Source organism: Cnephaeus nilssonii (genome assembly GCF_951640355.1).
Source record: "Cnephaeus nilssonii genome assembly, chromosome: 9".
Classification (NCBI taxonomy): Eukaryota; Metazoa; Chordata; class Mammalia; order Chiroptera; family Vespertilionidae; genus Cnephaeus; species Cnephaeus nilssonii.
In genome coordinates, this window is record NC_137080.1 from 66,511,843 (window position 1) to 66,528,109 (window position 16,267).

The 16,267-nt window shown below is 37.0% G+C and overlaps 1 protein-coding gene across 1 annotated transcript in view; it reads right to left on the minus strand.

Moving 5' to 3' along the window:
* Positions 1 to 2,867: 2,867 nt before the first annotated feature.
* ADGRB3 (adhesion G protein-coupled receptor B3) overlaps positions 2,868 to 16,267 on the minus strand; it is a gene marked incomplete at its 5' end in the record, with an annotated part of 705,309 nt that continues 691,909 nt past the window's right edge. Inside the window, 2 exons of the mRNA XM_079781368.1 lie at positions 2,868 to 3,092; positions 8,793 to 8,897. Coding sequence (XP_079637494.1) covers positions 2,904 to 3,092; positions 8,793 to 8,897 — 294 coding nt within the window. The 3' untranslated portion in view covers positions 2,868 to 2,903. The remainder of the gene's footprint in view (positions 3,093 to 8,792; positions 8,898 to 16,267) is intronic.

Sequence of the window (16,267 nt, forward strand, 5' to 3'; positions counted from 1 at the left end):
CGAAAGCAAAAGCATGGGAGCTGGGTGCCTGTCCACTCAGGCACCAGGCCTTTCAGAGGCCTCCGCCGCGCCAGAGGCTTCTGAAAGGCCTGGTGCACCAGCGGACAGGCACCCAGCTCCCCAGTAATCGAAAGCAAAAGCTTGTAGGGGACCCTACACGTGCATGATTCAATCATGCACTGGGCCTCTAGTAGATTAAATAACCAACAACAAGTACCACTACAACTTAGCATCCTTCTTAGAGTAACCAAAAAATTCACGCTGACATTTTTAAGTATGCAAGTTCTGGTTAGTTTTCATATATTAATCTAATATTGCGTTATTAGAAGAAAGAAAAATATAAGTGAAAAAGTATAAGATTTTGTTTTATGGTAATGAATATTACAGTTTCATTATAAGAACTATTAATCTAAAATACTGAATTTGTTTTGTAAATATAGATTTTTGTTTTCAAACACGCTGATTGTGGGTTTTTCATTAAGATTTCAAAATTTGAAATGGGGAGTGGCATACATGGTTTTCATTCACTCTACAGGTTACTGAGGTGGAGCTGAGCATTATGAATCTATATATATGTACTAGAGTCCCGGTGCACGAATTCATGCACCAGTGGGGTCCCTAGGCCTGGCCTGCAGGATCAGGCTGAAACTGGCTCTCCGACATCCCCCAAGGGGTCCCAGATTGTGAGGAGGTGCAGGCTGAGGGACCCCACTGGTGCACAATTGGGGCTTGGGAGGTTGGCTATCTAGGGAGGGACTGCAGAGGGCTCCAGGGCATGTCCAGCCCATCTTGCTTAGTCCCAATTTGCCAGACCCCAGCTAGCAAGCTAATCTACCAGTCGGAGTGTGTACCCCCTGGTGGTCAGTGCACATCATAGCGAGCGGTTGAGTGGCCTTAGCATATTATGATTTGATTGGTTGAACGGCCAACCAGATGATCAGACACTTAGCATATTAGGCTTTTATTATATAGGATAGTATGTATATATATAGATACATATGTGTATATCTATCTCTAGATTTTAAGATAGAGACCTATAGATAGATGACATAGATGGTTAGATTTAGAGCAAGAGAAATATACTAAATATTATTCTTATCAGTAGAAAGTATCTTATAAATGTAATAGGCATTTAATATTACAATTACATTATAATTAGCATGAAGTTTATTTTATTGAAAAATCAGTCTAGTTATGGTATACTCTTTTTTGTACAATTATGTCACTTTAATTTTTAAAAATTTAATTAAAAATATATTTTTAACAACTTTACATTGAGAACATAAGTATCTGAGAGGAGTTCAGCCTGAGCTGGGCTGTTTATAAGGCTCTAGCTTCGCGGCACACGTGAGTTTTGAAGCACCTTTGTCTCCCGTCTCGTGGCCTGCAGGGTGGGGTCCCCAAGGTCCTGGGTGGCAGGAGCAACTCACTTGAGTTTCTAACAGACCACAGAAAACCATGCATCTTAGGTTTAACAGCAAACTAATCTAAAACACTCTAGGAATTTTGAAAACCCCAATCTCCTCTCCGCTCCCTTTACTTCTCTCAGACTGAAAAACACAATCTCATCATCCATTCCTCAAAAAAAACAAAACAAAAAAAAAACAACAAAAAATGGAATTGTTGAATTCCTTCCCTGGTGCTTCCTCCAATGCACCGGGGTGGCTTTGACACTAGAGAGGACACTACAGAGGCACTAGTGACTGTCTTGCAGTCAGCTCACTTCAGACTTCCACTTCTCAAACCAGAGAGAAACCATCTACCAAGTACTCCCACTGGCCTTTTCCTTCTGCTTGAGAAGATACAGATTCCTTAAAACCCTGAATAAGTTCTCATTTTCACATGCTATCAAGAACTGTAGTACAAGTAGTTTCTTTTGTGAAACATGCAGTTACTTATAATAAACATTTTCCCTGTATTATGTTTGTTAACTTACTGTTATCTACTAGTTGTCTTTTTGCCACAAGATAGAATACACACACACACACACACACACATACACACGTGTACGTGTGTGTGTGTGTGTGTATATGTAAGGGTATGATGGCAGCAGGTTTCTGACAAGCCCCATTGACATAGTACATTTTTCCAAAAGCTGTTTGAGTAGAAAGTACAGAGGCATTGTACAAACCTACTATTACATTTGAGAAATCATTAGCCCCAAAGGAGTAATAACGGTATGCTATTAAAACCATGAATACATTTTCAGTATCTGTATTCAAAAAAGGTTTATAAATATGTAAATTTCCATTCAACAAATCTAAAATAAAATGCACTAAAAAACTGATATGTAGACAAAAGTTTATTTACACCATACAACATTTTAAATATTTTATACACAGCTGCAGCAGAGAAAGCTTCTCAGAGCTTTCTAGAGAAAACTGCAATAATAAAGATGTGAAATATATTATTCATATAAAAGTGAGATTATTACTTTATTGCATTTAAAGCAATGAAGAATGTAGCTCAACAAACATTCATTTAATGACAAAAACTTTGCTTTTATATTATAAAGTAAAAAGTGTAGTAATGGCCAAACAGACTGTTATAAACTTTAAAAACTGCATAAATATATACATTGTGCTTCATGGTGAAGTTTTTTGAAAACTAAACCATATGAAGCGGTTACAACATGAATCGTTGCTTGAGGTTTATCTATAAAGATTACCTTACAAATCCATTCCACGGGTACTTACAACACAGGATGGTCAGAACTGTACACCTGGTCCTCTCTCCACTAGCCTGGCCAGGGAGAAGTTACCATACGCAAACACCACTGACATTTGGCATGTGAAGGTCCTGACATAGGATAGTCACGCTGTCCAGATAGAAATGTCAGGCTTCCCAAGTCTTAAGTGTCAGTGCAATAAATTTTGTCTCCATCTCAGTCCATTTTGATTTTGTTAAACTTCGGTTTGAAAGTCACCCTCTTGCACATCCAGAGGCAAATTCAGACACTTCTCCCACTCTGCTGGCCTCAGTTCCAAAGCGTCCTTTGCCTCTGTATCTAAGACATTGATTGTGGTGTAATGTTGGTATTCACTAGGGTTTTTGAAAGTGTCCCATGGGTTCTTGTTTGGTGCTGGGTTTTCCTGTTGAGAAGAGAAGAGAGTCATTCATCTGATGACTAGGATTGCTGCTTGTTGAAGTTTCCAGGAAGAGAGCGTGTTTGTGACCTTAATCCAGTTTATATGCTACAGAGATGATTTTAAATTGTGACCAGCTGCAGGAAATGGCTTTGATTTCAGTTTTCTTTCATTGAGAAAACTGATGAACACCTTATTTAACTTATCCTAAAATATTCCAGCAATAAAAGGAAGTGACTGGTATTATGCAAGGCACAGCAGATGATATTCTAGGCACCTTGTGTCAGTATGGCTATACATTCAGGTAGGAAGTAGTTATCAATTACTGCTAAGATTACATGCAAAAATGTAAGTATTTACCAGGATCTTTGAGGCTATGCAAAGGGGCATGTTATGTAATATTTCATAAAACTGAATTTTTATTAGTATCATTGCTTAGTTTTCCTTCAAGAAATTATCCTTTTAGAATATTAAAATGCTGTTAATGTATTTCCCACAATTTTTTTATATATTTGGGTGGCACAGTAATTTTATAAAAATTATTTTTCTGTTCAAAGAGCACAGCTTTTTAGAAAATATATCCAGCAATATAAGGGTGTTGTTGTTTTTTTAAACCTCTCTACCAGGTACTATTCCTTCTTATGTTTCATTCCTTCTTATGTTTCATAGTATACAACATCTTGCTACCTACGATTTAAGTCCTGCCTAATTATGACTCCACCTAAACCTTCCATGCTGTATGTTATAGATGCTCAATAAATATGAGTAGACACATCAGTTAAGGTTTCTATAGCCTAACAATTTGCTCACTGGAATGGGATAGACCAGTGGTCGGCAAACCGCGGCTCGCGAGCCACATGCGGCTCTTTGGCCCCTTGAGTGTTCTAACGCCACTTCTTCAAAATAGACTTGCCCAGGCCGAAAACTGACTTCTGCGCATGGGCCACGAAGTTTCAATCGCACTGTACGTGCGCGCTGCAAGTGATATTTTGTGGAAGAGCCACACTCAAGGGGCCAAAGAGCCACATGTGGCTCGCGAGCCGCGGTTTGCCAATCACTGGGATAGACTAAACTGAGTAACATCAAAGAACAAGAAGGCAATCATGACTGAAAGCTCCTTAGAGAAAATTAAACTAAAACAAATATAGATGCTTTAGTTTATCCCACTCCCCACCCCTAAATTCTGGCCTTTTTCTAAATATAATCAAATTAGCAGTGGGGACATAAAACATGTACTTGAATTATCTGCATTCCACTCAGTATATTAAAAATCATTCTAAAGAAAAAAGACAACCTGTAGAAATACTTATCATAACTAGAAAATAAATTATTAAAAATCACTTTTTAGCCTTCATCATGACTACAGATAAGAAAAAATAGCTAATAGCAAAGATTTAATAAAAAGTTCACCTGTAGAAGCTGTGCAAGGGATTAATTCTAATTTAGTCTAATAGTCTGAAGTTTTGTAAATCACCCCTTTTTTCTCTCTCCTTTCTTCCCTCTCCTTCCAACCAATATTTATCGGCTGCTCTGTGCTGGGCATCATATGAGGCATGAGGGAGAATGAGGTGATAAATCAAATATGGAAAAGCAGCATGATACATGCAGGTCCAAATTCCACTTGCTCCATTTCATATGAATGTGACCTTGAGCAATTGACTCAGTTTCTCTGAACCTCAACTTGAACATTTGTAAAACAGAGATAAGCTTTGTATTGTGGGCGAAAGGAGTTAGCAAAATGTGCAGCTCATTGCCCACTTTGTGGGGTTGCAAAAATGAAAAGTGGAGCCACCTAGTATAACATACGGTATTTAAGAAATGCTCACAGTATAGTAATCATACTTATTATGAAGATACTTACAGTTAAATGGAGGTATATCTATATCTACAATCCAGGAACTGTGCTGTGGGAGTTCAGAAGAGGGTGGAGAGATGGCTTCTTTTTGTGGAAAGCACATAACCTTTTCTGAGGAGAGTGACATTAGGGCTGGCTAAGAAGGATAGGTTTGGTCATGAAGACACATGTGGAGCTGGAGGTTGGATGGTTGAACAGTTATGCATACTATGAAGTAAAAATCCACAGAGCATGGAGATGGGACAACTCTGAGAACAATGAGCAATTTATTTTAGTTGGATTAAAAAAGAGTAGCAGGAAAAAACAAAACAAAAAACAGGCAGAGGTGAATAAGGGCTTTGTATGCCAGGCTAGTAAATTTGTAATTTATGTTGTAGGCGATGGGGAATGGTTAAACGTTTGGGGGCAGTACAGTGACCTGAATCATCAGTCATCAGTTGAGACATTCACTGGTGTGAATTATGCCAAATCAAGCCATAGGGTAGATTTATCTCTTGAAGCGCTGTGTCTAAACAAGCTTTCTGAGAAGCTAGTTTAACCGAAAGTTCAATCTTAAAAGAATTTTTGGTATGTGAAGTGTGAGTTTGTTTGCTTTGAAACTAGGAGTTTTATTATGTTTGGAACAGGTATGATTTTCCTTTTATATTTTGAAGATCAAGCACCACGGATACATGAACTAAAATGGCCAATTTTAAACTTTGTCAGAATGTCTAGATTCTAATTTCAAAGAGTATTATTACCAGTACATGAGTGATGAACTTTCTAAGAGGTTCTATTAGTGGGTAATAAACTAAGGTTGGCTTTCATGTTCATCTCCTCTGGCATCCCAGCTGCAGTGTGGTCCTCACCATTGGTCACAAATGTGCAGACAACCTTTAGGTGAGAGGCCCCATGCTTCTTTAGTGCTGAAGAGTTACTGAACCCAGCAATCAGAGAAGGACAGGATCTGCAGGGAGGGAGGAGGTCTGGTAGTCAAAGGAAGGTGCCTACAAACTACTGATCTTCATGTATGGTTGAGTGTGACAAGAGTGGAGCCTACACTCATATGGAAAGGTGTAACATTTTCAGTGGTTCAAGTGAATGAATGATAAACTGTGGAACAGCCCAAAGAGATCATTGAATTTGACAGAGCTACAGGGCCAGGGCAGGCTTCAATGGAGGCCTGAATCTTATAAGATTCAATCAGAGTTAGTATAACTTCTTGAATTTTTGCAGCTGTTTATTTTTTTAATTTTTTTAGCTAAAGTACAGAACAGAAGATGCAGTCAAAATGCAACATGGGTGAAAAAGGCCTAATCGATTATATACTCAATATAAGCCAATATGCATGGAAGCTTCCAAAAATGCTAATTTGGTCTTAGGGTTGTATAAACAGAAATAGAATGTTAGCTGAACATGAGGATTCAGAGCGACCTCAAACACAGCAGAGCTGTTTCCCATAACTCATGGGTCCAGGGGCAGGCTAGCTGTCACTTGCGGTTTAACCTTTTGCACTTGGATGTCGAGTGTGACTCAACACGGTTAGCATTAGAATAAAGGAATCGAGAAAAAAGCAAGCGAGTGCAAAGGGTTAAGCCCCTTCCTTCTACATCTCTATTGGAGACAAAGTGAGAAGGAATATGTTTATTCTATATTCTAAAAGCAAAAATTTGGAGAGGCTCCTTGGTGGAAAAGAGATCTTGATGGAGACTAGTTTGGGGTAGACATCCAAAGTAGAAGAGTTCTTTTAACAACACCTTTTCTTTGTAGTGTGATTTAAATTTTGTCCGGCCTGGAAGCAGGGAAAGGAACTAAATGGTCTTTTGCTTTGTCTTTGATTTCCAAAATTCTACATAATTACCATAATTTTCAGAGCTAGGCAGGTGTTGTGAGGTAGTCGCCAAAAAAAAAAAAAAGACTTTATCAAGATTTTTGTTTTGAAAATGTCTTTCTCTACCCAATTGTGCAGTTTTTCATTAGCAATATGCCACTATGAATTATATAACTGAATTAATGATAATGGACCCACTCACATACATACATGCTCATTATTAATCAAAGTGAATGAGAAACATTTTTTGTGCTCTGAGATATTTAGGACAATAGTTAAGCAGCAATGACAATGCTATCCTCCCTACTCCTACCTCCCCGATGATAAATATTTATAAATCTTTTTTAGAAAGACATGCTACTATAGAAATGTGGTGTAATTAGTAGACTGTTTTGGTTGTCAGGAAACTGAGATACAGATATTTGTGTCATTAATGATTTAATAGCCAGAGCATTCCACAAGGGGAAATTACAATCATATTATAGCAGCTAGCCAGCTGTATCTGTTGCATAACCCTTTCAGATTTATAAGCATAACACTCTCCTTTTAGTTTAAACAAATAAAGTTTCTTCAATTTATTTCAATGTTAGCTTTTAATATTCCAAAATAAGTAGCTAATGTGTTTGGGTCTAATCTCAATAATGCAATTCTTATTTGTCTGCTAACTAAAAATTGACAGCTTAATATTTGGAGATGAGAGAGAACCACTCATTACATTAAAGTATCTTTTACATGTCTAGCTTTGTGATGGTGATCTCACATAATGCATGATTGTTCCTATAAGGAGGAAAATAGGTAGATATATACCTAAACTATTTACAGAACAGAGCCAAAGTGTATAGTATTTCTTATACTCATCATTTAATAAACACAGATTGAACTATTATAGACATGCAATAAATCAAGAACAGCCCTTTATTGATAACTTACCATGACCAGGACTATACTAATACTGAGAGGAACACAAGAAAAACATAAACATAAAGATACATAAATTATATTCTTCAAAAGTTAATGTTACTGATTGGGAAGCTGGGACTAAGACTCATGACACATATACAATAGTCACTAAAGTTTGAGGTGATCAAATACCATGTACCTTAGAGCGATAGCTAGGTAGGTAGGTAGGTAGGTAGGTAGATAGATACTCAAAATCCCCAATGATGGGAGGAGGTCCATCCATGGACTGCAGAGGTTCAGGAAAAGGAAGAACACCATAGTTGGAGTGAAGAGTAGTGTCAAGGAGCAATCCCAGCTCTTTCTTACAGCTGAGTCTTAGCTTCTGACCCTCACAAGTGCCCTACCCGCTTTGGAAAGTGCTGTGAGGCACGAAGGAAACACACATTACTATTTTCTATGCTCATTTTAAAAGAACATGGAACTTTAGGGACCTGAGCCACGCAACTTGCTCAGGATCTGATAGTTCTTGGTGAGCTTCTTACTGGTATACTGATTTCTAGACTCACAAATAATTATGCAGCTTCTGTAGAGCTCTGACTGTGCCATGCATGTAGTAACCACAAAATATCATTTTATTTGATGAAGTCAGATGTTAGGATAGTAGTAGTGGGAATGAATGAGAAGAGAATGGTCACATCAGCAGTCAAAGCCCTCAGTGTTGATGTGTATCCCAAATCTCCTGGAAATAAAACCGGCCACTCTGATTTCAGGTAACATTTTATAACCTTAAAATGCCAGCCTTCAAAAAAAAACCGGAAAAATTTAATTATCTGTATATTAGTTCATTTTTAAATCTGATAAAAATGCCAGGTGAAGCTAAAATATTTTTGATATATAACTAATTTCAATTAAAACTTATAAATGAGAGCATCTGAAATATGAATAAAAGTGCTTCAAGATTCTGTCATTCCTAATTTGCCTCTTAGCACATTCCAAAGTCCATTTTTTGGGGGGTTATTTTTTTCTACAGATCCAAATCTTGTTCCCAAGACAAACAGGAGCTCCTGGAGGGCAGGGATAATAGCTAATGGGACATGTTATTAGCATGGCATCAAGTACTGATAAAGCAAAATATACTCACCATACTGCTTGTATTTGGTATATCCCGAAATCTGTCCAAAGTTTGAAATTTCTGATTTAGTTCCTGAAATAGTTCCATATGCCTCTTCCTTGTATGCATGACCTTCTGCAAAAGACAACAGGATGGTTCTCATTTCTAATTTGATTAATGCATTAGAAAAAGAAATTTAATAGATTTGCCTTAATAAGGGAAATTAAGTTTGGCAGGAACCAGGAGGTCCCAAAAGGTGCTATAGATGCAAATGAGTTCCACCAAATCCTTGTCTTCTAGTCAGCACTTCTTGAACATAAAAAATTGGCTTTTTCTTCTACTTACAAGATTACCAAAAAATAGGTTTCTCTTGTGGGTGCATTAAAAATGTACCAGTCATTCCTGTGTAGGATTTTCATCATTTAGAGTTAAAACTGTTTTACAAAAATTGTTACATTGTAAAGAAAAACAACCAAAAAACTTGGACTTGTAAGGCACCCGAGTCTCTCAATGTTTGCTATGGGAAATATTACTTTTTAATGTTTTATTTCTATAAACACTAAAATCCTAGCTGACTGCACTAAAGGGGGAACAGAATCCCAGGCACTGCCATTTAAGACTGACTCAAAGCACTGAAGTGTCTGAAAAAATAGGTAAGATCTAAAATCTTATACTTTCCATGTGAATACTGATAGAGCTTTGCACAAAGAAAATCTGACCCATAGGTTTCATATATTTATTCATGAGATGGTACTGAATTTTAACAATTAGGATTCCAAGCATAAATTGTGTGGTTGAAGAGTTCCTAAAATCACAGACACAAATATATATTGATACTCTTCATCTCTGGTTGTAGTCTTTTCTCCCAACTTCACATTAACTGAACAAATAGAGTCATAAATAAAAATGACCTTGGGTTAAGTAACATGGGCTGAATCTTCTATCACAGGGTTAAGTAACATGGGCTGAATCTTCTATCACAGAGCATTTAAAAGAGCACACACAAAGAAGAGTAAAATAATAATTGCCCTATATTTAAAGTGTTATTTTAAAGGAGAAAATACTTTTCTCAATTTTTTTACAAGTAAAAAATATAGTATTTTGGTGATTCTCTAAGTTGTGTCTTCATATTTGTGCAAGATTTTATAGTATTTTTAAGCATGTGTTTCATAACTTACCATTTCCTCATGTGTATTGCATAGGTATATTATATTCATGCCTACCCTATAATTTGCACTTTTGGTCTGTTGTTTTAATTACCAAATATTTTCAAAAGTAAGGATTTGTTCTGAAAAATAAATATATCGTTAGGGGAAGATCTATAATGCCCAGTTAGTTGGAGTGTCATCCCATAGACCAAAAAGGTGGCGGGTTCCAATCCTGGTTGGGACAAATGATTGATGTTTCTCTCTTCCTCTCCCTCTCTCTCTCTCTAAAATCAGTAAAAACATATCCTTGGGTGAGGAATTTTTTTTAAAAGCCTTATTCTCTTTTATGTCAACTTTAATGTTCTATATTTAATGGATCTGTGTTTAGGCAATACTTTGTTTAGCTAATTTCTTCTCTTTTTATTAGCCTACTTTTATTTCAGATAATTCTGCTATTTAAAGTCTTGCTACAACTACATTATTTTCATCTCTACTCCTCTTAGCTCTAGGAACTGTTGTTGACAAATCAGGTGGTTGAGGATGAGAACATGGCAACATTACTCATTATGGGGACATGAAACATAGCAAGCAATTATAGAGCGATTAACTTCCCATCAGTTTTGGGGAGAGTACAGGAAACAGATTTGCAGGATTTACAGGGAAACACCAGGCAAACATAATTTGACTAGTGATGGCTGATAGAGATTTATAAGAGTGAGGATTTGCATAAGCAACTCCATAGAGGGATTCTGAAGACCACGTAGCTGGCAAACATATTGCAGTACATTCTATCCTAGGGGAGGCAGATATTCCCATTCATTATCAGGTCCTTAGACACTGATTAAAAGATGGATTTGTGGATAAGAAATACCTTTTTTGAAAAGTATAGTAATCAGTATACTGATGATTGGTTCTAATTTACAAATAGAATTTTTCATGATCATGAATCTTACTATGTAGTTATTTTCTGCTAGGGTATAGTAGCAGTGATGCCACGCAACTGACATTTCTCTAAAGGTATTTCATTCTGTCAGATAATACACCACATGTTGTTCTAGATGCTGCGGTAACAATGGTGTGCAAAACCTGGCAGAGTTCCTGCCCTCTTATAGCTTGAGATACAATGAAGGACATAGGCTTTAATCACATAACTCAAATACACGTTAAATTAGAGCTGTGATAAGGAAAATAAATGGCAGGGTTATGAGAGTAAGTGATAGGGGGATTTGCTAAGAGAAATGCAAGTGAGGTATATTCCTATATTTTAATGTATTCATATTTAAGTGGAAAATTCTTAAATCAGTTCTCCCTGTATATTGTCTGTTCCCTTTCTTTTGTTTTCTGAAATTCAGAGAATTTCTGGTATATTTTTTATCGTATACCTAAATTCCCTTCCCTCAATGAGATTGTCCTTTCCCAAAGATAAGGAACGCATTGTCTTCTAAGATAGTTGATATTATTAGCACAGCACCTCCGTTTTAAGGTGGGCATATGATTTTGTGCAGTCTCCTTTTATCTTTCAATTCATATGAGGATTGTCACTTTGGGAACTAGCTATACTTTCCCATGCTATTGAAAATGTGAATCAAGACCCCTACTGTCCCCTGGCCAAGAGGTGGATTTTTTCCATATCCTTCCAACAAAGTTCTCTTTTGTTTGTTAAAGACACTCTGTCTCTTGCAAACAAATATTTCTATTAGATAAAGCATGTTTAATGATTTAAAGGCTCAAATATATCTCAGAGAAATGAGGATACATTAGCTGACTGGATGGGCAGCACCTGATTCTGAATTGAGTGGATTTTGAGAAACTGGATTGCTTAGAATATACTCAAAATATATGTGGTAGACACCAATGTTATATAACCAAAAAGCATTTTGCAATGTTCTACATAGGTTCATGAGAGCTCCTCTGAATATTAAAGCTCAAGGACTCAAATTAATGTGGAAACAAACAAACAAATGGATGCTGCAATCTGGGGTCTTTCCTACCAAAAAAACAGTAATTGCAAATATATCTTCATGCCAGTAATCATTTTAATTTGAAATTCTCACTTTGGTGCAGCCAGAAATCACCATAGCAATGATGGCCTAGTGGTTCTGACAGAAGTACCACATTGGAGCTGCTAATCGACAGCTCATGTATCTGTCGTGGGCATGATTCCTTCCTGTTCACAAAAGTGTATCTTTCAGTTTTTTAGTGGGGAAGTTTCCAATGACCAGAAAGCTGGCAGCACAGAAAATATTGGAGAGTTTCTAACTCAACAATGTTTGAGGATAAAAACTTAGCTGTGGTTTTAACGAGTAATAAGTGTTTCCCCTTATTCTCTGAATAATTATTTATTTATAGCACTCATGCTTTTGATGGTTTTAACCACCCAATGAGAATTTTCCATGTTTATAAATCTTATTGGTCCATTTTAATGGCTATTTTGATTTTTTTTTTTTACTGACCTTAGGATTTGTTTATCTTTTTCGACTCATCCTGTGTCCCAAAGAAATTGACTTCTGTGAAAAAGTCAATTTAGAACTAAGTTTTAGAAAACTTTGTAATGATTAAATTGTAACTCATATGGATTTTCTACTTAAATACATATATTTTAATTGGCAATATATAAAAAATTCACACTCCTTCAGTTACAATACCTGTCAGCTATTAAAGGCATCTCTTGTAATAAAGATAAAGGCTTGGTAATGCTCCCTTCCACTCAAATTATTATCACTCAACATTTCTTGAAGCTGTGTATGAACCTAATACTCTAACTGCACAAAAAATACTATCTCATGAAAGGTTTGTGTTTATTTGCAGCCTTTTAATTGTTGATATTAGAGAAAAATGATAAACTGTAAAGCACTTTCATGGAATTTGTTATTAAAAAAAACATCAGGATGTAAACAATCTGTCTATCTTGAGCATCTACTATATCCCAGGTGATCTCCTAGATTAGATACTAGGGTTATGTCAAATCTAAGAACTCTAGGTCTGGACAACTTGGATTTAGATCTCATTCCATCACTTTCAAGTTGTGTGGTCTGAGGCACAAAATCCAATCATCCTTTAGCCCCAGTTTTAGTAGTCAGAATAGCCTTGCAGGGTTGTTTTGAAGGTTTAAAAGGGGATATAAGTCACTTATCAGTGGAAACCCAGATAAGAGCCACTTAACACGTTAAGCGCCCAGCCTGTTTTGTGTTCTGCATGGAAAGTATAGTGTCAGTCACCGGTGATTGACATGGCACTTAAGCAATGTAGCCATTATTGTCTGTCTTAATCCTCACAATGACCCTGGGCGGTAGCAGTCGTCATCTCATTTCACTCTATTGGAGACTGAAGCTCAAGAGGATCAGTCAAGCTCTCAGGCTCACACAGGTGGTGAGAGAGCTGAAATTCTATTCCACAGTTGGTTTTCTGTGCATGCTGCCATCTTAGATGTATCCCAGAGATGCAAAGAGCACCCTCCTTTGGACTACTCAAGTCTGCGATTATGCCTATTCAGATGGAAAAGGAGATGAAACAATCTAGGGTGGGTTAGCTGCCTTTTGTCGGGAGCCCATAAACTCTGTGGATATTGATCACCTGCAACTATCCCACAGGTCTGCATTAATCGTTTGAAAGGTTGGTTTCCATATCTTCTCTCTGAACACCTTCTGGGCAGTGACTTAGTATCACTGACACCTAGCACAGTGTTTGGCATTCAGCGGGTGATGGATAAGTGTGTATGGGATAAATTAAATGAATGAGATGGCATGGGCATATTGACCAGGGAAGATGCCTATAATGGGGAGGGCCATCATAAATCTGGCCTTGTCTGCTATTGAAAAGGTTTCCCCACTGGAAGGAAGGCTCTTTTCCTTTGCCCCAGGCAGGAACCCTGCCTTCTTCCCCTTCTCATCCTACTGTTCTCCCTTATTTTCCTTACAAGTGGCTCATAAAGGGCCTGTAGGAAGGTTTGATAAAAGTAGTTTAGAGGTTCTCTCTTCTAAATTCAAAAATTGAATTATAGAGTTGGGATTTCTTTAAGTCTGAATTACACAGGATAAGCTAGGTATTACTATATTCAGACTTTTATCAACAGAAAAAGTTGGAGAATTTTCTGACTATAAACTTTAGATTATGGGGCCTGGAACTCATGTGCTGATAGGAATTAGAAACCACTTTGCCTGAATTAACTTTACCAGCCTTAGGAATTTATACACTTCTATTGCCACTGCCCATATTTACTGTTCTAAACCTATGGCTATTTTTATTCTTTACTGCTTTGCATATAAGGCTTCCATCCAGAGTGGCTGTTAATACTAGTCTGAAATGAATGTCAAAACTCTTGTTATGGAAGCAACACACATTGCAGAAATTTAGCTTGATTTTAGCGAGACAGGAAGGGAGAGGGATAGAGAGAGAGAAATATCGATCAAATGCCTCCTGTACAACCCCTACTAGGGATCGAGCCTGCAACCTGGGCATGTGCCCTGACCTGGAATCTAACCAATGACCTCTGGGTGCATGGGTCAATACTCAACTACTAAGTTAGCAGGATCTTAGCTTTATTTTTAAATATGAGTGGGAACAGAATGTTTTATGTACCTTTCCTTGGCCAGAGTCCCAATGTAGCCACTTGAACTGCCTGACATAGTATCATTGGTTTCAAGTATGTTTCTATTTGAATAAATAGCACCCAGGGCTTAAAAGAAACTAGACATAAGGGTCTGAAAAACTGAATATATATATATATATATATTTTTTAATTTTTTTTGTCACTGTCACTCAACAGTATACTTGGCTACAAATAATATTGCAGCAGTTTAAATTTAGTAATATAGAAGAGATAGATGTAATGTAGTACTGCACTGTTCAAACTTTTCCTTGGGGATTTGCATTGATCGCCTAACAGTGCATTTACTGCTGGGGGTCGGGTCAGAGACAAAGCAGGGAGGGGCCTAGATGTTTCTTAGGATTCATATGCTTTAATTTAGAAATTAACATAAAATGTATCTTCTATGTCAGCAATTTTAAATCAGTGTGCCGAAAGAACTTTTAAAACATGAAATATGCAATACCTGACTAGTAAGTCAGGAGCACTAACCGCTTTTCCCTTAGATTGTCAAATGAAAAAAATGACAACAGCCAACACATTAGCCGTCCAGTATGAACAAATCCAATCAGCAAAAAATATATTTTTTGGTATGCCACATAATTTTAGTATTTAGTTTATGTGTCACGAGATGAAAAAAAATTGAAAACCTCTATTTTATGCCATAGTTTCCCTGTCTTCATAGTGATCTAAAATAACAAAATAATATTTTATCTTACTTGACTCTGTTTCCCAAGATCTGTTTGGCCATGGTTAATCTGTGCTGCCTCGTGCCCTCTGTTCACCTTTACCTCTCTCCAGTTTGAAAAGCGAAAGGGGTATGTGATGTGTGAAATTCTAAGGTGTTTTTAAGAGCCTACATGATCCCCATAGAAGAATATGATAAGGTTTATTGCCATATTTGGAAGAGAAAATAAATAATTAGCATGGAATGGAAAACAATGTCCATTATAGTTTCAGAATGGATGTTTATACTTACATTACTAAGAATTATTTGAGCTTCATCCTCAACCCAGACAGAAAATTTAAACTACTTGCCTAATATTCCTGATTTAACACTGTTAGCCATCTTAATTCCTATAGTATTAAATGCAGCTCATCCTAATGAGGTGACTTAATTTCCCTGGATCTGTTGATGGTACTAGAAATAGAAACCCAGGCTCAGGCCTGCAAAGTCAAGGACAAATTCCATAGATCTTAACTCTACCCATCTACCCATCCCCTAATTATCCTATCACTTCTAGGAAATGGACCTTCATTATTTCTTACCTGGACTAGTTACTTTCTTATTTGTGTTTCAACTTTCACATTCACCCTATTCCAACCTATCCTTCTTATTACTGCCACATTAATCTTTCCAAGCCCAGATCATAGAAAATCATTCCTCACTAAAAAATAAAACAAAATACAACAGAGAAGCCCTAGCAGCTTTTAGTAACAAATCAGGTAAAATTTCCTCTCTTGGGGTCTAAGTTCTTTGCAGTAAGGTTACTAAATTATCTCCTCTGTCTTGTCTTTTTTTGCATAGGTTCCAAGTGACATATAACTTATTGTTTCTTAAGCATGTCATCACACCTTAGCCAACTTCTACCTGCCATTTACCTCCTTGAGTTACATATGATGTGGATATCTTTGAGGTGTCGCCTCCATAGTTGTCAATCCATATACTGGTCTCTGCCTCAGTTTAGATACAGTGTTGGGTAACTGTTTGTTTTTGTTAATCGTCATCCAAGGATATTTTTCCATTGATTTTTAGTGAGAGTGGAAGAGAG